The sequence below is a fragment of the Macrotis lagotis genome, chromosome 1 (genome assembly GCF_037893015.1).
Source record: "Macrotis lagotis isolate mMagLag1 chromosome 1, bilby.v1.9.chrom.fasta, whole genome shotgun sequence".
Classification (NCBI taxonomy): domain Eukaryota; kingdom Metazoa; phylum Chordata; class Mammalia; order Peramelemorphia; family Peramelidae; genus Macrotis; species Macrotis lagotis.
In genome coordinates, this window is record NC_133658.1 from 500,370,503 (window position 1) to 500,393,654 (window position 23,152).

The window sequence follows — 23,152 nt, forward strand, 5'->3', positions numbered from 1 at the left end:
CCTTTTCAGACTTTGAACTGTTACATTTCCTGCTTGTAATGGTCATGAAAACTTGAGTGGATTGGTCTGAATAAGAAAAGAGGACTAGTTCCAAACACTAGGCCTTGTCTTTTAAAGCTAGCAAAACTGAGTCATCTGCTCTCTCTCTTTTTTTCTTTTTTGCAAGGTGAATGGGGTTAAGTGACTTGCCCAAGGCCATGCAGCTAGGTAATTATTAAGTGTTTGAGACTGGATTTGAACCCAGGTACTCCTGACTCCAGGGCCGGTGCTTTATCCACTGTGCCACCTAGCCACCCCTATCTGATCTCTTTCTAACCATTTTTTCAGCTAGGCTCTTTTGGTTGTAACTCCTTTCTTCTTTGTCCACAGTAGAGGCCATGAACTGAAATGGTGAGAAGGGAGACATTTACCTTTCCCCTGTTGCCTATTCTTTACCCCAGCTCTGAGAAATAGATCTGGGGGTGTTTATTTCTATTCTATGCTGTTTGTCCTCCTCCTTGGTTTCTGTTCTGGTGCTATAAGTGATTCCTACAGGACCCAGGAGTTTGAATCATGATTTTCTTGTAATGCAGGTGGGCTGGTGCAGCCAGCTGACCAGCATGGAAACCTTAAGTAAGAAGCCAGGGACTTGGTTCCAGGGGAACCAAGTTGGTATTTGGACCTAGTCCTCTTTTCTTATTCAGACCAAGGTGGTACAAAAGGGGATGGAGACAATGGTGGGGGAATAAGTTTGCATATTTGTGATTATACCTTTTGAAGTCAATATTCCCTGTGTTTAATGCATGGGTTTACTAGACCAAAGCTTTATGGAGAGAAAGTTTTGTTATTATTCTTATGGTGCCATTTCAGTCAATGCCTTTGCTTTGAGCTCTGTGTTCTCTGACTACTGAAGGTAAGGGCACTGGTGGGTCTTGTTGCTGAAGCTTTAGGAGAGTGGACCCATGGAAGGTCTTGAATGTGAATGAATCATCATGGGGGTGGGGTGGGGTGGAAAATGCAAATTAGGATGGTAGATGGCCCTGAAAGCAGGAAACTATGGGGATTTATGCAGGAGAAATCTGAGGCATCCTATGTAGGAACCCAAGAAAAAATAAGCATTTTTGTTTTGTTTCTTTTTCAGACTGTGATTAAAATTTCCTGTTGAGATGTAGTGGAAAACAGTGCACAAAAATCTCTAGAACGATTTTAATTTTTTTCCTCTTTTTACTAATGAAACTGTTGATACTCAAGTCTTATTGACAAAAGAAGCAGTATGGTATAGTTATTAGAGAACAAGGTGGAAAGTGAGGAAGATCTGGGTTCAATGACTGCTTCTAAAAGTAGGTGTAGGAATGTGGGCAAGATAGTTAAACTCTGACCACCATTTTCCTCATCTGTAAAATGGGAGAAATAATGGGAGATAGGAAAAACTAGTTTCAAGGTCCATCTTTGACACATACTGGCTATATGATTTTTGGCAAGTAATTTGACCTTTCAATGACAGGCTACTTTCTATGATGATAAGTTATGTAACAACTGTGTGCCAATATGCATCAATAGAGAGAATTTTATCATAAGAAGTTTCCTTCATCAATGAAATCACAGATCTGAAGCAAACCTGTAGCACTGTCTCCCCCCCTCCACTCCTGCCTCAGATACGATAATCAATGAGCAGTAGATCATGTGGTTTGTTATTACAACTTACTTGCTATAAAATGGCACCTAGGTTCATGAGCTCTGTCACCCACACCTTTCTAAATTTCATCCATTCTTTTCATTCACATGAAGAGGTAGAAGGTGAAGAGAGGCTAGAGAGAGATCAATAAATATGTAGTCTTGGCCTGCACAGCACCTTTTTCATTTCTGAAGAGATCTAAAGTCTCAAAAATCTTCTATAGAGGGAGAAAGATCAGAATTTGAAACTAACCATGCGAAATGAGACTAATATGATTTTCTCTAGATCAGAGAAAAGACGTTGGAAGGTCTCCTGACCCAAATATGTTCTGGGGAAGTATGCTAGGCATCAGGACAAAAAGAAAGAAATGTGCCTTTTTCAGTGTTCTCTTTATACTTTCTGCATTTCTTTCTTTAATCTTGCATCAGAATTTTGATCAGTAAAGAAACACTGGAGATTATGTAGGGACTAGGATCAATACTAGTTAGAAGTTGTGGTGCCATCATAATGGGTCAGTTTGAGTGGTAGTTGTAGAAGGTCTACACAGTCGACATAGCTTCTGAGCTATCTGTAACTGATAGTTGTGTAAAAGAATGAAATCATATATCAGGAATGTTTACAAAATCTGGGGCATTATGGAAGTGGGCAAAGTATTGAGGAGTTTTTTATCCCATTCATGCTTAAGTAAAAAAAAGGAGAAAAGTCCTCTCAATTTGTGATATTGGTGGATAGCCTAGTCCATCTATTAATATCATAGTGTCAGAAAAGGTCAGGCTGGCAAGGAAACAAAGGTCTGTGAGGATACAGTAAATACTGAATATCACACAACTTAATGTATAGTGTAGGAGACAGGAAATAATTGATTTGTGGGCAGTTGCGAAAAAGAATGAGGATATTTGAGAATGACTGGATTTGCAAGTTCAGAAAAATTTAGCTTCTACAAATATAAGAATGTCTTCTGGAGTATGAGCCACAGGTCACAAAGAAAACCTGAGAAACAGAACCACAGGCAAATCTGCTTCCCTGGATAAAGATCCTTTCATCAAAGAAGCCTGAAGAAGGGGTAGATTTTTTTTTTTCTGAAACTGTGGTACATATGGAGTGATGTTTTTGAGAGGTGAATATTGAATTAGGTTGGATAAGGCTGCTTGCTATCTTATTGTTTTTGAATCAATTAATTAATTCTTATTTTTGTACAAATGATGTTTTTTATACATTACTAAAATATTCTTGTTTAAGAGTAAATATAATACCACTCCCCCCAAAACTATAGACCTGCATGAGCGATGAAAGAGAAAAAAAATTAAAATTAAAAAAATAATAATAACAGGTGCAGCCAAGTGACATAGTGGACAGAGCACTGGCCCTGGAGCCAGGAGTACCTGAGCCCAAATCCGGCCCCAAACAAAAAACCCAAAATAAAATAAAATAAAATAAAAAAAAATAAAAATTGTGGCCGGGTGACACAGTGGACAGAGCACTGACCCTGGAGCCAGGAGCGCCTGGGTCCAAATCTGGCCTCAGACACCCAACAATTAACCAGCTGTGTGGCCCCAGGCAAGCCACCCAGCCCCATTTGCCCTGCAATCCTTCCCCAAAATAATAATAATAATAATAATAATAATAATAATAATAATAAATGTATTTCAGTCTGTGTTCCAACAACTCCAGCTCTGTCACAAGTGGATCACATTCTTTATGATAAGTCCATCACAAAAGCTATTTCCATATTTTTCCACTGTTGCCATTGCTAATTGCAATTCCCTCCATTTGTAATTCCCCACTACTATATACTATATTTTCTCTCTCCTTTCACTCTGTCCCACTTCTTAAATGTGCTGTAGGGTAGCTGAGTGGCACAGCAGACAGATCCCCAGCCTTGGGGCCAAGAGGCCCTGAGCCCACATACTACCCCTTAGGCCCAGCATCCACCTGGCCCTATGGTCCTGGATGGGCCGTCCAATCCCAGCCCCTTGCAAGAAGTAAAAAAGAAAATGTGCTATATTTCTTCCCCCATGGTTCATCCTCTCCTACATCACTCACATCCCCCCCCTTCCCCCTGTCCCCCTTCTCTCCTTCTTACTTTAGATGTCTATACCCCATTGAATATATATATATATATATATATATATATATATATATATATATACTGTTTCCTCTTCTAGCCACCTCTGGTGAGAGCAAAGGTTCCCTCATTCCCCCTCGCCTTCCCCCCCTTCCATATCATTGCAATAGCTCATTATAATAAAAAATCTTATTATATGAAATATCTTAGCCTATTCCCCCCCTCTCCTTTTTCTTTCTCCTATTACATTTCCCTTTTAGCCATTGACTCCATTTTTACCCTATATTATATCTTCAAATTCAGCTCTCTCCTGTGCTTCATCTATAAAAGCTCCTTCTACCTGCTCTATTAAATGAGAAGGTTCATATGAATATTATCAGTATGATTTTTCTATGCAGTACATGTAGTTCATCATCATTAAGTCCCTCATATTTTACCCTTCTCCACTCTCTATGCTTCACCTGAGTCCTATATTTTAAAATCAAATTTTCTGTTCAGCTCTGGCCATTCCAACAGGAACATTTGAAATTACCCTGGTTCACTGAAAGTCCATCTTTTTCCCTGGAAGAGGACATTCAGTTTTGCTGGGTAGTTGATTTTCAGTTGCATTCTGAGCTCTTTTTGCCTTCTGGAATATTATATTCCAAGCCCTACAAGCTTTTAATGTAGTTGCTGCTAAGTCCTGTATGATCCTGACTGCATCTCCATGATAATTTGATCAGGAGCCGTGTAACATGTTTCATAATTAGTCCTTTGAAATAGGCTGGTCATTGCATTGATCATAGTTCCTAGGTCTTCCAAAGTGGTTTGTTTTTTACAATAAGTATAAAGATTGTTCTTCTAGTTCTGTTTGTTTCCTTCTTCATCAATTTTTAAAGGGCTTCTTGGGTTTCTCTGATCAATAATAAAAGGATCAAATATCATTCCTTTTATTATGAACATAACTTGTTCAACTATTCTGTAATTGATTCTTCAGATTCCAATTCTTTGACACATCAAAAAGATTAAATTTTTATACATTTTAAGTGTTTATTTTGTTTAGGATTAATACTTCCCTTAGTCTACCCTCTCTCATTTCCCTGAATTAAATGTATTTCTATACCCAACTATGTGTGTGCATGTGTTGAGTCCCTTTCTGGACTCCCTTATCTTTTCTTCAAGTGAGCATTGATGGGGCAGGAGACAAGAGAGACAAATTTCTCCTTGTTCTCCAAGATCTTCCTTTATTTACCAAAATACAAGTGCTTAAATACCCTCCCCAGTCCCTGTCCACTCCCATTCCTGTGGCACTTAGTAAAATAATGCTCTGGTGCTCAAGGACACCAGGTGATGAAGATTTACAGTACTCCCACACACAACAGTCCCTAACATGCATGCATGTGTTTGAGTGTGTGTGTGTGTGTGTGTGTGTGTGTGTGTGTGTGTGTGTATTTCTTCAGTCAGTTCAGATGAGGTGAGGTTCAAGTAGCAGATGTTTCCTCCATCCTTTACTCCTTGTTTGGATAGATTTCTCCTTGAGTATTCCTATTAAAATTATATAAAATAATTTCCCCTAACTTTGTTTCCTCTCCAAATAATGTTTTCCTTTTTTTCTCATTTCCATTCTTCTTTGATGATCCAGACATAACAGAACCACTTCCAAATCTTGTCTAACTAGTCTCCTTCTTTCGCTCCAATGATGATGACATTTAGAGGGGACATGTATATCATCTCTCCATATTAAAATGTAAGCAGTTTCTCTTTGTCTAGTCCCTTATCATTGTTTATTCATGTTTATATTTTTGTATTTCTTTTCATTCTTGGTTTTAATTCAAAGTTTCTGCACAGTTCTTGTCTTTCATTATAGGTCTAGTTTTTCCCCTCTTCCCCCACCCCTACTACTATTATATCTGATTTTTCTGGATAAATTATTTTTGATTATAAGTCTAAACCTTGGCCTTTTTGAAAATCATGTTGCAATTTCTCCCCTCCTTTACAATAGTGACTGCTAAATTTTATGTGGTATCACTATATTTCCTTTGTATTTGAATGATTTATTTCTGGTGCTTGTTGTGTTTTGTTGCTGTTGAAGTTGACTTGGAAGCTCTGGATTGTGAGTTTTTATTTGGGAGCTTCTTTCTGGAGATGATCAGTGAATTCTTTCCATTTCCATGTTGCCCTTGAGTTCTCTGAGATCTGGACAGTTTCATTACTTCTTGAAATAAGAAAACTTGAAAAGATTACTTGAAAGAAGCTCAAAAAAAGAATTCTTTTATTTGGTCATAGCTTTCAAGCAATCCACTGATTCTTAAATTTTTTCTCATGGATCTGTTTTCTAGGCCAGTTGTTTTTGCTGTGAGATGCCTTATATTTTCTTTTTTTTCCCCCAGTCTTTTGACTTTGTTTTACTATTTCTTGTTGTCTAATGGAGTCATTTCTTCTATTTGATTCACTTTAATTTTCAGGGAGTTTTTGTCTTGGGCAATGATTTGTATCTCTTAGGCCAAGCTGTTTTTCTTCTAAAGCTCTCATTTCTTTTCTGATTTTTTTTGTAGTAAAGTCTTTTAAAAATTGCTTTATTTTTTTCAAGAACTCAGATTGAATGTTCAAGTTGTGTTTTCTTTTCTTCTAGATGTTTTGAAATCATTCTCTTCTGGGTTTGTGTCCTAAGCATCTCTATTTCCACAATAGATTATTGTGACAGGATTCACTTTCTTTCTTTCTTTCTTTCTTTCTTTCTTTCTTTCTTTCTTTCTTTCTTTCTTTCTTTCTTTCTTTCTTTCTTTCTTTCTTTCTTTCTTTCTTTCTTTCTTTCTTTCTTTCTTGTTTATTCATTATTCCAATCTACTTTCTGACTCTGAACTTATGTTAGGGTCAAACTCTGAGTGAGTTCTTTAGGAAGCAAAGTCTGGTTTGATCTTATTGGTGCTTTCTTGTGGTATAGCATATTATGTTATTCTAGATACTCAAGATAGAACAGACTGAGTACCTATAAGCCTTTGGTGTTCCCAGAATGTAATTGGTATCTTCCTGGTGTAAGTTCTGCAACTTGGAACCAGCCCAGTAGACTGCTGTTGGCCTTAGTCGCTATCAGTCATTTGGAAAATTTTGCTGGTTCAGCATGACAGTCTTCCCTTTTGGTCTTGGATTCCTACCCTTGTTATTCCCCTACAGACTTCAGATTAGGCTATGTTCATTGTGTTTAAGGCACATTGGTGCTTCTTGTTTCTGAATTTGATTTTTGCTCAATACACTGATTAAGGCACAGTATTTGCATAATACAGAGATATTCCTCATCTAAAAATGCCACCCCAGAAGTAAGTCTCTTTCTCATTCTGCCCTGGACCTGTGTCTCAGAACCAAAAGAAGATAAGAGGTTCCAGCATGGGTATATGCAGGAAGGTAGAGTCATAGGACTCTGATATATTCAGATCATGTAACTTATTTCTGGAATATCATTGTTAGAATGAACCTCTACCTATTTAAATTTTTTGTTGGATACTATAAGCAGCAAGATTTGGAATCTTTCTCTCTCTCTCTCTCTCTCTCTCTCTCTCTCTCTCTATATATATATATATATATATATATATATATATACTTTAGCTACTTGTATAGACTATGTAGAAGCTTACATGAAGATAAGGGCAAGTACTGGCAATGAATAATGGAAGAGCAGTGGCTCTAAACTTGGAATTTGATCATTAAGAAGTCTGACTATGGTGACTCTTTAGTTCTTAAAAAAAAGGATTCAGGGAAAAATTCAGCATGAAGACTAACATCTTCTCATTGCAAGACTGGAATATGGGAATCACTTAAGGAGTAACTTGAAGAATCTACATAGTCTTTTAAAGAGCAGTCTAGAAAGATTTCTCTATGAAAGATTCAAGAAACCCTTTGAAAGCTCTGTTGGTTAATGGTATCATCAGAGTTCAGCCATACATACTTGCTGTGACAGCAAGAATAGGAAAAAAATAAGGAAATGTGAATGTGTGTAGACTACCAGAATTTGTACAAGGGAATTAAAATGGCCAAGAGCAAGAGCTTAAGACATACTAGATTGTCTGCTAGACAGCAAATAGTTTCTAATATTGGATTTTTATATGTATACTATCAGATTCTTCTGGCAGAAGACAAAAAGCATATAATGTTCATCTGCTCAGCTGGATTTTTACCAGTAGTAGAATATTTAAATTTTGGATGGTTCTAAACATTTTGGGAGACCTTTTAGTTTTCAGTAATTAATGGAAAAAGACCTGAGAACTTTTCTAGTATTTTGTGACTAACAAATCTGAAACAAGTATACTTCTATTGTTAACCTCCTGACTTTGAATTCTGATTAAACCTCTCTCATACATATATATGTATATGTATATGTATATGTATATGTATATGTATATGTATATGTATATGTATATGTATATGTATATATATATGTATATATATATATATGTGTGTGTGTGTGTGTGTGTGTGTGTGTGTGTATAATTGAGGAGAACTGGAAGAAGGGCAAGTTTTCCCTGAATCCTCACAAGCTGTTTGGAGAGCAGTGGACTGACAGTTGTGAACAAACTTATGAAGACTCAGTCAACTATTTCACATGTACACTAGAGCAGTCCTATGTAAATGTGAAAGCTTTCATATAGAAACTAATAATCAGAGGCAGCTAGGTGGTGCAGTGGATAGAGCACTGGCCCTGGAGTCAGGGGGACCTGAGTTCAAGTCTGGTCTCAGACACTTAATTATCTGTGTGACCTTGGGCAAGTCACTTAACCCCACTGCCTTGCAAAAGCCAAAAAAAAAAAAGAGAAACTAGTAGTTCTATTCTAAGAAAGTGATGGTCATCATGTGAAAATAATGGAAACTATATTTTCCAGTAGAAAATTTATGAACAGTGAAATTCACTATCCCAAAAGTACTCTTGAGTTTTTATTTATGAAATGGATAATCACCAGAAAATTCAAAGACTATATATGAAGGAAATTATTTAGTGTGGAAGAACAATCCAATGATTGATATTTTCAGTACCAAGCTACCTTTTAGAGATAAGCAGCAACACTAGCCAATACTAATCAAACTAAATATGTTAAAATATAAACCACAATTATATTAGTTGATGGAAAAGACTTGACAAATTTCAGCACCTATTTTATAAAAAGACCTTTTCTTAATATAGGAAATATATCTAAGACCAAATAGTACATGCAATTAATAACATGCTAGAACTACTGGTTATTGGAATAAGCCCAGAAAGAGAATAGTCAAAGAAGAAATAAAATGATAACTTTTTGCAGATGATATGAAGATGTATTTAGCAAACTCTAAAATCATCAATGGAAAAATTAAGTAAAACGATTAAAAACTTCAGCAAGTGTCAACATATAAAATAAATCTATGTAAATTATTAGCAATCCTGTGTGACAACAACAAAACCCAGCAGAAAGATCTAGAAAGAGAAAATCCATTAACAATAACTACGAAAGATAAAAAAATTTGGGAGTTTATCTACCAAGATGCACATAGGAAGCATATAGGTCTAATTATAAAGATATATTTGCATACCTAAATAACTGGAGAAATATTTATTGCTCATGGTTAATCCAAGGCAATAAAAAAATGATCATGCTACCTAAATTCAGTGCCATATCAATTAAACTACCTAAGATTTATTTTAAAGATCTAGGAAAAAAAGTGTCATGTATGAGAATTAAAAATTTGGAAAATGACTCAGTATCAGATCTTACACTAAAACAGTAATTAATAAAATGATTAAAATGATTAATAAACAGAGAAGTTATTAGTGGAACAGAGTAGATATGAAACATGCAAAGGCAATGAGCATTCTAGTCTAGTATTTGAAAACCCAAAGACCTCAGCTATTGGAATAAGAACTAACTGTTTGACAAATCTGTTTGGACAACTGGAAAAAAATTTGATAGAAATTAAGTGTAGACCATCATCTTGGATCTACTATGATAAACTCCAAATGGACACATGACTTAGACAGAAACAAATAGTGATATTAATTCCAGAGTCCTGAAGGTGAAGCATATCATCTACCTCCTATAAGAGGTGATGTTTTAAAACTTTTTGTAGTTTGTTAATGTGGAAATTTATTTCTCTGGGATATGCCTGTTTGTTTTTAATAAAAAAGAAGATCATCAACAACTTTAGAAAGAACAGTTTTAGATGAATTTTGATGATGTTGGAAGTCAGAATATTTAGACAATTTAGAAGAATAAGGAAAGAATGCAGAGGTACCAACTGCAGATTACTTTTAAAAGAAGCTTAACTGAGAAGGGGGAAAAGACATGTAGTTGGCAGGCATATTAAGATTTACCAGTATGAAGTTGAAGATTGTTCAGCTTCAAATGTTCCTTTACTCCTCTCAAATTTCTCCTCTCAAATTCAACCTCAGAACTCTTTTTTTTAGTTTTAGGAAGTGATTTACTTGGCAAATCAGGAAAATATCTATAAACCTTGCTGATTCAATTCTGATCAAAGAAATAAAACATGATACTGAATCATGATAAAGGATGTGAGTTACCAAGTTCAGCGTGAATTAATTGGAGTTTGTAAATGAAAAGAGAGAGAATTTTAAAAAATGAATTAGAGTTAATTTACATAGAAACAGATTGAAAATCAATGAAAAGGTAATAAGAAATTTGTAAAGTTATTCTTAAAAGTAGATAATTTTAAATATACCTCAAATTTTGATTCCCAAACAGAAGGAATACTGAACCAGTGATTTTTCACCCAAACAGATACAATACAAAATTCACATCCCTCCCAACTATCAGAATTTCCAGGATGGGCTTGAGTAGTAGAAAGTTTATAACTTTAAGAGAAAAGAAATATTGCTATAGTTGTTCAGTTTTTCAATTACGTTCGACTCTTAGTGACCCCATTTGGGGTTTTCTTGGCAAAGATAATGCAGTGGTTTATCACTCTCTAGTTCATTTTACTGATGAGTAAAGTGAGACAGATAGGGTTAAATGATTTGCCTAGGACCATACAATAAATGTCTGAGGCCAGATCTGAACTTAGAAAGATGAGTCTTCCTGACTTCAGGTCAGCACTCTATCCATTGCAGCACCTAGTCACCTAGAAAGACTACCAGACGTGTTAAGCTGTGAAAGTAGCAACTACTTCAGGAAGATGGAGTTAGCTTTGAGATTTCTCAGGCTTTATCAGCTGAATTTCACAAATTTTAAAAAATTCTTGTGGTTGTGGAAAAGTAATGAGAATCATTTAGCAAGACAAAATTGAATGATTTGAAATTTTTTCATAAAATTGGGGATATTATTATTCAAGTATTGTTGAACTGTGCTCTGAATGTTAAATGTTGGTGCTACACCTTTGTAGCTGAAAGAGTAATAGTAACTGCTCTACATTGATTTTTTTTTTAGATTTTTCAAGGCAATGGGGTTAAGTGGCTTGCCCAAGGCCACACAGCTAGGTAATTATTAAGTGTCTGAGACCAGATTTGAATCCAGGTACTCCTGACTCCAAGGCCAGTGCTTTATCCACTCCACCACCTAGCCGCCCCCTCTACATTGATTTTTAAATGCAACTGGTATCAATTATAAAACTGATAGATGCATGAAATGCCATTTCCATATAACCTTTTTGGAAATGTATGACTAATGCTTTGATTTTTATTTCATGTTTTAATTTCATTATATTGTTTTATGTTATGATTATTGTATAGCTTTGAGACTTTAGGAAATTATTGTATGAAAGTACTATTGATTTGAGGGAAGATACCTAGAGTGTAATGCTTTTATATCATTAGGTTAGTCCCTCTTTTGATTTGTATGCTGTGATTTTTACAACTCTTGAGATATTACTTATTAGAGATATTTGTCTGGAAAATAGAATGCTCTTCTGGTTAAAAAATGTCTAAATAATTCAAATGGGTATGATCAAGTTTGTTGAAAGTTAACCTGGTACCTAGGTAAATATCTATGTTTGTGGGGAGCATTGTGTGAATTTACCAGATCCTCTGGATTTTCTGCTTTGACTAGGTCAAAAACATTATCAAGTGCAAAGGCAATTTACAGATGAGGAGATCAAAGTAATCCATAGCCATATGAAAAAATTGCTCTAAATCATTAATTATTAGAGAAATGCAAATTAAAGCTTCTCTGAGGTACCACCTCATACCTCTCAGATTGACCAATATGACCAGAAAGGATAATGATCATTGTTGGAAGGGTTGTGGGAAATCTGGCACACTATTACATTGTTGGTGGAGCTGTGAACTCATCCAACCTTTATGGAGAGAAATTTGGAACTATGCCCAAAGGGTAACAAAAATGTGCATACCCTTTGACCCAGCAATACCACTACTGGGTCTATACCATGAAGCAATGATGAAAAAGAGTGAAAACATCACTTCTACAAAAATATTCATAGCAGCCCTGTTTGTGGTGGCAAAGAATTGGAAATCAAGTAAATGTCCTTCAATTGGGGAATGGCTTAGCAAACTGTGGTATATGTTTGTCATGGAACACTATTGTTCTATTAGAAACCAGGAGGGATGGGAATTCAGGGAAGCCTGGAGGGATTTGCATGGACTGATGCTGAGTGAGATGAGCAGAACCAGAAAAACACTGTACACCCTATCAGCAACATTGTGGTGATGATCGGCCTTGATGGACTTGCTCATTCCGTCAGTGCAACAATCAGGGACAATTTGGGGCTGTCTGCAATGGAGAATACCATCTGTATCCAGAGAAAGAGCTGTGGAGTTTGAACAAAGTTCTAGGACTATTCCCTTTAATTTAGAAAAAAAACCAGATATCTTATTGTCTGATCTTGTTATCTCTAAGACTTTTTGTTTCCTCCTTAAGGATATGATTTCTCTCTCATCACACTCAATTCAGATCTATGTACAACATGGAAACAAAGTAAAGACTGACAGATTGCTTCCGTGGTGGGGTTGGGGAGGGAAGTAAGATTGGGGGAAAATTGTAAAACTCAAATAATATCTTTAATAAAAAAACAAAAAAAACTATCAAGAATTTACAGGAAAGTGAATGCAAAGTCCACTATAAGACTAGAGATAATTAGGACACTCATACAGAAGAATTAAACCTTTCCTCCAACACTACCATACTCATGAACAGAAGCCTGCTGATAGTATAAAGATTATTTAAAACGTTGAATTGTCTGACTGAATATGGAATAAATGGAAACTCACTGGATAAAACTGATTCATTTAGTATTCATAAACCTTATATCTATTCACTTAACTTTGGATGAATAAACTGAAGTTTAAATGTTTTCCCTTTTGTCCTTGGAAGTTGATAAGAAGTGCATTAAGCATTCAAGCTAACTATAATCAGTGCCTTTTGGGGTTTGAATGTATTCACTTTATATGTAAAATCCGACAATTAGTTTTTTAATTTCGAATTCCCTTTAACTAGCTCTCTTGCTTCTGAGACATCCAGTGCTTTCATTTTGCTCCCTGCTTGTCAGAAATACATTACTATGGATTACTTCCATTTCTTGCCTTCCAAACTTCATCAAGCATCCAATCAAGTGTGGTTGATATCAGCTCAGTTATTATTTGCTTAAAAGTTATATCTAATGAGGTATGAACAAGTCATTGTCTTAAACTTTCCAAGAATCTTTATTCTAAAAGAGTAGTCTATAAAGCCAAAATGAATCTCTAGTTGATAGAATATGTGAAGTACATTTATGTATCTAACTTCTCAACAATACCTCTTTTTATACAGAAAGTTATTTGATAAATAACTAGCAAATAAAGCTAAATTATTATTTTGATGTGTTTACACAGTCTAGAAAGATTCTTACAGTTTTCAGAAACAGAATAGTAAATTTTAGCTAGAAAAATTGGCATTTGAATTCATTTTTTTTGTTTCTGAACCTGCTCAATGTTCAAAATTCAAATAGGTGTTGGCTTAATGAATCTCAATAAAATTTAAAAACAGATGCTGAAAATAATGAATTGAATACTTACACTTCTATATTTCACAATATATTCCAAAATGGGTGCTCCTCCGTCATCTTGTTTCATTATGCTAAGTTTAAAACTCTTTCCATTGCTAGGCTGTCCATGGATTGATGGAGGACTTGGTTCACCTAAACATAAAATATAGCATGTTTGAGACTTGTCTGATGATACTGCTTTCTTAATTATAATACTAGCTTTTCTTTATAATATTTTGAATAATGTCCAGAAGTTTTGATATTGCAAATTTTATTATGGTAGAGTGGCAACAGGTCTGGACCAGGAATTGGAGATTAGAGTGTTAATCCTAATTTTGTCACTAATTAGGCAATATGATCTTGAACAAATCTTCTAACATTTTTTCTTTTCTTTTTCTTTTTTGCAAGGCAATGGGTTAAGTGACTTGCCCGAGGTCACACTGCTGGATAATTATTACTTGTTTGAGGTTGGATTTGAAGTCAGGTCCTCCTGACTCCAGGGTTGGTACTCTATCTACTGTGCCACCTTAGTTGTCCCAACTCTCCTATTATTTCTAAACTTCAGTTTTTTCATTTGGAAAAAGAGGAAAAGGAACAATGGTCTGAGTTCCTGAGAATAAAAGAACTTTGAAAACCGTAAAATGAAATGCAAATAAGAATCCTTTTCAAAGACATTCAAAAATACTAAAAATTTAAATATATATATGCAACAATAACAATAGTAATACTACTATCATATAATAGAAAGAGTGTTGTCTTTAAATTCAGAGGATCTAGATTCAAACCTTGCTATTGATGCTTTTTGCTTTTATGACCTTAGGCAAGTCTAGTTCCTTCTAAATCTAGATCTATGATCCTGTGATCCTAAACTCATTCATTATACATTTATATAGTGATTTAAGATTTCCAATTTGCATGCTGCTTTACCTAAATGATCACATCTGTTCCTTAAAACAACCCTGTGAGGAGATGCTATTATTAACTTTGTTTTTATAGATGAGAAAATTGAGACTCAGGAAGGATCATTATAACTAGTAGCTATCTGGAACAAGATTTGAAGCCTGAGTCTCTGAGTACAGAATCCTATCCACTATGCCAATTATATAGCCATCACAATTACATTTTTACAAAAGATAATTATCTATTAATCACTTGTCTATTCAAAAGATTTTTGACAAAACAAGCTTAAAGAGGATATTTTGTACTATCTTATTCTATAATAGTATTTTAACATTTTTCCAATTTAATTAAAATATTAGTCTTTGATGCTATTTGTCACATGGAAATTGAATTATAAAAATGACATTTACAAAACTATTTCAAGAAAAACATATCTGTAAGAATTTTGCATTCATAGGACAACCAGGGTGCTCACTAACTTAGGTAAGTGCCTGCTATATCACTTAGTTGATATTCTCAGACATGCAGTACCACCCTTCTGACTTTGATTCCTGCAATCTTCTAAAATGACAGAGTATTATAAAAACTTAAAATATTAAACATTTTGGGCAGAAGTTCAGAATAATGAACAAAGATATGTATACATACATATACATATACATATACATCTTTGTTCATTATTGAATATATATACACACACACACACACACACACATATATATATATATGTATATGATGAAGTAATGTGATATGGATTGCATGTCCACTAGGCTGAAAGAACTAGATCTTAAATCTTATTAATGGATTTTGAATTTCTTTCTGATATTAGTGGCTGAATTTTTAAAAGTATTAGACAAATTCGGTTTTTTAAAAAGACAGAGAAGAGGGAAGTGAATTGAACTATGGAAATAAAATCTTAGAAATGAAAAATGGAGGTCTGTTAAAATATTAGAGAGCTTGGAGATCATCTCTTGCACCTCATATACTTACTGAATGAACTAATATAATCCAATTATAGATGAAAAACAGAGACTAGGTTATAGTCCTGGAGTCACTCAGTAAAAACCAGGCCTGGAACCCAGGTTTATTAAATTCTAATTCTGTACTCCCACTATACAGTGAAGCCTTACCAATTAAAGTCTGTGTTCTAAGGAAGAATTGGTCATGAGTCCCCAGATTAATGGCGTCTTCCCTACCCCCTCAATTCACTTGATGAAATTACAGAAAGTAATGGGCAAATAACAGAGATAACAAGCTACTTAGAGTGCAAAGTGCCACCTATACTTTGTTACCAATTTATTAGGTGTGAAGCTTTTCTTCTGACTGGCCACATCCTTTTATAATCAAAACATTCTCTGTGCTGTCACTTAAAGCATAAAAACAAGCTCAGAGGAATATGAGCTTTGGAAGTGCAGAAGAGACTAATGGAAGAAAAATCTAGTTCTTGAGAGGGAATCAATTCTCATCTCCTGGGAAGGAGGAAATTCCCTACCTATTCGCTACCTTCTATACCCATTGAGGAGTTTACAATATGTGGGGAGGAGGGGGTCCTGAGCAATAGGAAGGACACTGTGAATAGGGAAATGACATTGAAGCCTTGCAATGCCAGAAATGTGAGTCATCTTGGCCAAGTGTATTGCTTAAACATGTGACTCTCTACTGTAATTGTGCAGGTCCACTCTTCCCACTAATGCTATATATATATATATATATATCTACATATATATATATTTATATATGTATATATATGTAAATATATATACATATATATATATATTTGTGCAGGTATATATATTTATATATATATATGTATATTATCTGAGCAAATGATCTTGCTTTGAGTTGTGTCTGGCTGACTATTATAGGTAAATGCACCAATGGGGTTTTGTTAGCAAATAGTCCTTTCCATTTCTCTCTCTCTTCTGAGAGACCTGCTTGAACCAGGCTCTCCCTCTGAAGTTCAATTTACTTTTCCCATTTCTTTTTTAAAAATTGTTTTTGAGCAAGCCATTTGTATTGCAATCTCCTACAGAGTATAATCTTAGGTCCTTATGGAAAACTGTTATTTTCAGTTTTTCCAAAGGTTAGTGTCAGTATCAGTAAACATTTATTAAGTGTAATATACACTGGGCACTGTGATAAAAAGCATACCAAGAGAGGTATAAGACAGTCCCTGCTCTCAAGAAACTCACTATCTAATGGGGTAAGGCACCCATCAAAAGAAGGGGTGGGGGCCAATATCTGGCGTGATAAAGTCCTGAAGCCAAGGTAGGTAATTATCTGAAGAGGTAGTTTCAGAATCGATTTCGTCTTGCAGAATGATGAGTTTTTGAAGATCATGAAGCAAAAGAGTAGGAAATGATGAGGTGAATTCCTAGAGAGACCTCCTTATAGGATGTAGAATCAGGGAAGAGGGCTCCCCTGTCCGCCCTCTACTCTATCCCATCAGAGATTGGAGTCTGTAGGGGGTGTTGATGAGGAGCGAATTTCAGAGCTAAGTTCATCTTGCAGAATGCTGAGTTTCTGCAGGTCATTTAGCCCAGGAAAGCAGCTGGGTAGGAAATGAAGTCCAAAGACTGTGTCATATGGACTTTGCTGAGACTCTTTAATCCAAGGCTTTGGGAGACAGTCATTTGAGAGGATTATATTGATTTCTACCCAGCTCATTATAGAGCCTATCCAGGGTTGGAATTATGGTCAAATATACTGGATAAAAAAAAAAACGCTTAAACAGCTAAAGCTGTAAGAAGGTATTTCCCTCCAGTCTACTTGATGAAATTATAGAATGTAAAGGATATGTTACAGAGATAATAAAATGTTAAGACCTTAAATGAATTGCAAGGAAATGTTTACATAGTTAAGTCTTTTAGAGATATGAAGAAATTTTTTAGTCAAGCTTGATTGAGCAGCTAGCGTTGGCTGGCTAAAGAATCAACCACGCAACTTGTGGCACTTTAAAAAGGAAGACACAATCTCTGGGTTATCACTTGAAGCAGGAGACAATTCTGAGGATCACTCAAGACTATTTACATCAGAGAAGAAAGCCATTCAAAGAGGAAGAACTCAATTCTTGAGAGGGAGCAATTTCTTGACTTTTAGGAGGAGGAGGAGGAAGAGGAAAAGAAAGAGGGGGAAGTGAATTTCCCTTTTCTCCGCTTCCTCACTGGCCATAATGTCAGCAATGATGTTACCTGACTAATAGGAAACATTTCCTCACTCCTACCCCTGCTCCCTTGCACCAGGTAGACCCAGTATTGGAAGGCATAAAACAGATAGGGTAAGAATTCTAGCCTTGAAATTGTGCTATCGACAGGGAAGAACACATACATGGCATTTAGCTGAATGATTTGCCATACTGTGTTGAAAGGAAGCAGCATGAGGACACCATGAAGACACCATGAAAGGATATTAGTGCCTTACAGAACCATAGGTGGGAGTTACCTTATTTACTATTCTGATAGCTCAGTAACTAGAATCAGAGTCAATCTCACCTCAGACATATATTAGCTGTTTGATCCTGGGCAAGTCACTTAACTTCTTTGTGAATCAGTTCCTCATTATAAAATGAAGGGATTGGACTTGATAGCCTCTAATGTCCCTATTAGCTTTCAATGCATGGTCTTATATATTGATGTATTGATTATTCTTGAAACACTTTCAGGAAAAGCTCCATCTACTTGTTGTGGAAGCATGATCAAATTTTTGCTGCCATTGTCCCTGGATGGGGTATGCCAAATTATGCTCCTAAAGTTTTTTTGGTTCCCCTTTTACCTCTCTAATTTTCTGGCCCCAAGTGCCCCTTCCTGGACATCATTTCCCTTTGTTCATTGTCTCCTTGTTAGAATTTAAATTTCTTGAGGGCAATTATTGTATTCCAATAATTTATCCCAGTGCTTAGTATTTAATACATGATTTTTCATCAACTAATTACTTATTAATTAAAAGGTGTTCCTTACCATGTACCACTGGGTGCCCTCCCACAATGTAGATAGATAAATTTAAGTTTAATCTGCATTTCTCACTTTCTTAAGTCTAATAAATTAAGGCCTGATTGGTATCATCTTTCAATTTTGCTCACACTGAAAAATTTAATAATCAGCTATCAAGAGCCAGTGTGAGCTACCCATAGCACATTCCTATTTGCACTTTTATTTAAGGGTCCACTCTTCCCAGGGATGCCTAGGTAGTTGTGGAAGAGCATCAGAATTATGGAAGAAATGTTTACTGGCTAACATTCTTATGCTGACACTTCAAGAAATATCTTTGCTTTGAGCCAACTGTGTCCTGAACTGTTAAAGACAGATATGCCGGGGGCAGCTAGGTGGTGCAGTAGATAGAGCACCAGTCCTGGCGTCAGGAGGATCTGAATTCAACTCCACCCTCAGCCACTTAATAATTACCCAGCTCTGTGGCCTTGGGCAAGTCACTTAACCCCATTGCCTTGCAAAAACAAAATCAAAATAAAATGGAAATAAAAGACAGATGGTAAAGGCGACTTTAAAATGTTTTAAAGATGGTTAATGAGTCCTTTTGAAAGCAAAACGGAATATATGGGAACTGTATATTCATTAGAGAAGTTTAAATTAAAATATAAATATAACATAGCATATTATATATATACATATATAAGTACCTTTGTAAGATTCCTAAAAATAATTTCTTGAAAAGTTTTGGGAGGTTTATAAGATTTGAAGGTGAAATCTAAAGTTTAAAAAAGAATTGTATATTTCTGAGTGCATGCTATTTAGTATCACTTCTAAAGTCAATGTCTTGCTCAATTCACATGTATTCAATTCACATAATAGGATTTCTTTGAGAGAGTGATTATAATTAATTTTCAAATTCTAATTTGCCACATATATATTTAACTTATTCATAGCTAATGATCCACTATATTTGAGCTTTCAACAGTTTTTATGAATATTGACTGTGAATAGAAAAAAGAATTATACAACCAATAAAGGTTTCATCACAAAAATCAATTAAAACCAAATGAAAGTAATTACAAGAGATAATTTCAACTTAATTTTTAGGTGTGATTAGATTTAAAAATTTAACTTGTGGTACAAGAGTTATACATGTTATTTATGTGCTCTAAATATCTGATTATAAATTCAAATGGTTTGGAACAGAGTTTGAATGAAAAAACAATGGACAAAATAAAAACTTGAAAGATTAATGGATGCTAAATTTCCTCTAAATTTAAGCAACAATTTAAAGGTTATTTGTAACATGCCTACAATGATGAGTTAATCTTATTAAGTCTTAGATGAACTTAAGTATTACTTTAAAAGAAATTAGTTCTATCAGTATATCTCTTCAGCCTCCTCCAGCCTGCAACAATAGAAGTTTAACATGCTACTTGTGGCTATCTGAATGTAAGATGAAAATTTAAGGGAAGAATTCCTCTAATGAAAGAGGGAAAGGAAAGGGTAAAATATAAATGGGAAGAGGAAGTATAAAGAAGGAAGGGAAGACAATAGAAAAGAAAAAAAGGATAGAGAATATTAACTGCTCAGAGCACTAGATTATGATATTTATTTTGCTTCAAATGTAATATTCCTTTCCTCCTTATCTCCCCAAATTGATTAAGAAAAATGGTAGCATCCTGAAGGCATTCAATGATTTAATAGTTGCTTATGCCTTCCACTTGGGGAGGACTAGTAAAGAATATAAGTTGCTGATACAGACTTATGTGATTTAAGTAATCTTAGTAGTGATTTGAATAAAACCACTTAAGAATTTTAGGAGAATAAATTGGTAGATATTGGTGCTATTTTGCAGCCTTTGGAACCATACTCCTTTGGGTGGTGTCAGAAGTGGAAAGAGTATTAGGACTCAGAATTTATAGCTGTTGTGTGACTTCATTTAGTCCAATCCTTCATTTTACAGATTAGGAAGTTGTGGACTAAAGGGGCTAAGTGACTTTCCTAAATTTAAACAGGAATTAAAAGTAGAACCAGAATTCATCATGAGGTATTTGAATTCTAAAACCAATCTTCTTTCCTAGGACGCTGAGTTTGAATTTTTGTGATAAGAACTTTCATGTGATTGGATCAGTGGAGATAAGAGTTCCAAAGGAAAAGTCTCCAGGATAGAGGGTATATAATTTTGGAAAGGTGAATCTAAGACCCTCTTCCTAATCAATCTTCAGAGAATAAAAACAACTAAATTAAAACAGTGCTTTTTATACTTTGACCATTTTGAACACAAGAATTATATTGTAATTTAATTAAAAAGGAAAACCCTGCACTGTTTCAGAGTCATAAATTCTGAATGGGGATAGAACTGTAACCTGAGGCAGTGTAGGAAACATAACTCATAAGCTTCATCCTGGAGCAACTGAAGAAGGTAATAGATCTTCTAATGACCATCAAAGTATATATGAGAGGAAGACTAAAAATACTATCAGAGACAGCAAGAGGTTGTTGAAGGGAGAAGAAAGCTGTGATCTGCCAAACCAGGCAGTAACATTTGAGAAAATGTAGTGACACAGTAGAATATTTTTGAATTCTTCGAAGTACTATAATCAATATAAAGAATATGTAATCTTTTAAAATTATTTCACTATAAATTAAAATCCTTTTGATATATAAGCTTTTAGAGTTTAAAACTCCTTCCTGAATTATTATGACTAACATACTTGCAAATATGGAATTGGCACCATGACACTGAGTTGTACAGTAAAGAGATTTTCTTTAAATATCTTATGGAACAGTAACTTGAAGAACTTTGTGCATGGGAATTGACATAAAGATTATGTCAAAACTTCATTTTACAGTCCAGAGACCTAGTATATATTTACCCTAATGCTTGACCCTTAATCTGAATACAATTTGGTGATATGCCAGGACTAAAGTAAACATTTTAGAATGAATGGGTAATACAATTAGTGAGGACTTTAGAAAGTTTTCTATGGTAAGAGAAAAAAGTGTCTTGTTGTTAAGACAAAGTCTAACAATAAGTGGAAGTGAATGAGTTTATTATTATTTTTTTGACAGGCATTATTCTGTTTTTAACTCCATATCTGAAGACCTTATTTCTGTTTTTCTAGATAGGACTAGATTTTGCCAATGAACATAGATGATTTCTGTCCTTCACATTTTAAGAGTGGGATAGTCATTGACTGGTCAAGGAATCAGCCATTACTCTAGTAGCTTTTTTTTTTTTTTTTTTGCAAGGCAAATGGAGTTAAGTGGCTTGCCCAAGGCCACACAGCTAGGTAATTATTAAGTGTCTGAGACTGCATTTGAACCCAGGTACTCCTGACTCCAGGGCCAGTGCTTTATCCACTGCGCCACCTAGCCGCCCTACTGGTAGCTTTTAAAATGCAAAAAATTGGGTATAGTGAGTCAGTTGAGACAAGAGATAGTTCTGAGGAATGTGATCTTTCGCTATGGAAGAAGAATTCACTCGAGTGAGAATCGTTCTTCAACTCGCAGTGGGCAAGGGAATTTCTTTCTTTTCCTCCCTTCCCCAATGGGGAATGTAACTTCCAGTGGAGTTACATTCCCAGGAGAAATCATGGAAAGAGAAAAGACATAGAGTGATCATTTGTGTTCCCTGTCTGACTGTCTCTAATCACGGGCTCCCTCCCAACTGATATTATTGCATTTGTTTATATAAATGTTTATATAAAAGAATGTGTTGCAGCTATTGCTCTTCTGCTGCCTTCTTAATAAATGTCTTTTGCTTTTGAATTAACATGTGGGATTTGCTGATTATTTTTTTTTTAGGTTTTTGCAAGGCAAATGGGGTTTGCTGATTAAGGAAAACAATTGTTGTGACTGTGTTCTTACAGTTTTAAGAGTATAAATCCATGCACTATCTTAAACCTGGGGTAGTTATTTCCCCAGGAATCATACCCGTGAGTATGAGTTTACAGGGTTGGGGGTGGGGTTAGCCCAAATGGCTGCACATTCAATAATACCAACACTGATTTATAAAGCACTTATCTTTTTTGGTGAAGTACTGTTCTAGGGACTATAGGAGATACTAGCAAAGCATGATGCAATGGAACTAACTTTTAAATTAATTAGTAACAATTCTACACCACCTAAGATTTGCAAAGTATTTTCCTTATACAAAATAGTACAAGTATCATTATCCTTATTTTATAGATGAGGAAACTGAAGATCAATGGAATTAGAGAATTAATCTATTATCATATAGGTAGGATAACAGCTGATACTCAAAATCTAGTTCTTCTGGATCCAAAAGATCATTGCTCTTTTCACTTACTATCTTCTTGTTGAATGGATTTTTTAAATATCTGAATGAGTGTTATAAATAGATGATAAGTAACTTGCTCAAGGTCACAACTTCTAAATATCTGAGAACAGATTTGAAGTCAGTTCTTCCTGATTCTTCTAGCAGCCCTGTCACCACTTTCTGTTTAGATGAGTTCTGGATGACTATTATGTTTTTTTCAGAAATGAAACTTTCTCCAACAATGAAGATTTGGTATTTAAGTACATTCAAAACAATGTGCACTAAAGAAGACAATTCCAAAAAGAAATTTTGATAATGATCTAAACATCCTTGGAATAAAATATAGCTTTCTAAAGTGAACGTTTTAAATATTCATCTGCATCTACAAG

General features: G+C 35.0%; 1 protein-coding gene across 1 annotated transcript in view; it reads right to left on the reverse strand.

The window, feature by feature from the left end:
- Positions 1-23,152, reverse strand: part of NCAM2 (neural cell adhesion molecule 2) — a 229,607-nt gene that overhangs the window by 25,525 nt on the left and 180,930 nt on the right. The window contains exon 14 of the mRNA XM_074232316.1: positions 13,684-13,805. Within this exon, the coding sequence (XP_074088417.1) occupies positions 13,684-13,805 (122 nt within the window). The remainder of the gene's footprint in view (positions 1-13,683; positions 13,806-23,152) is intronic.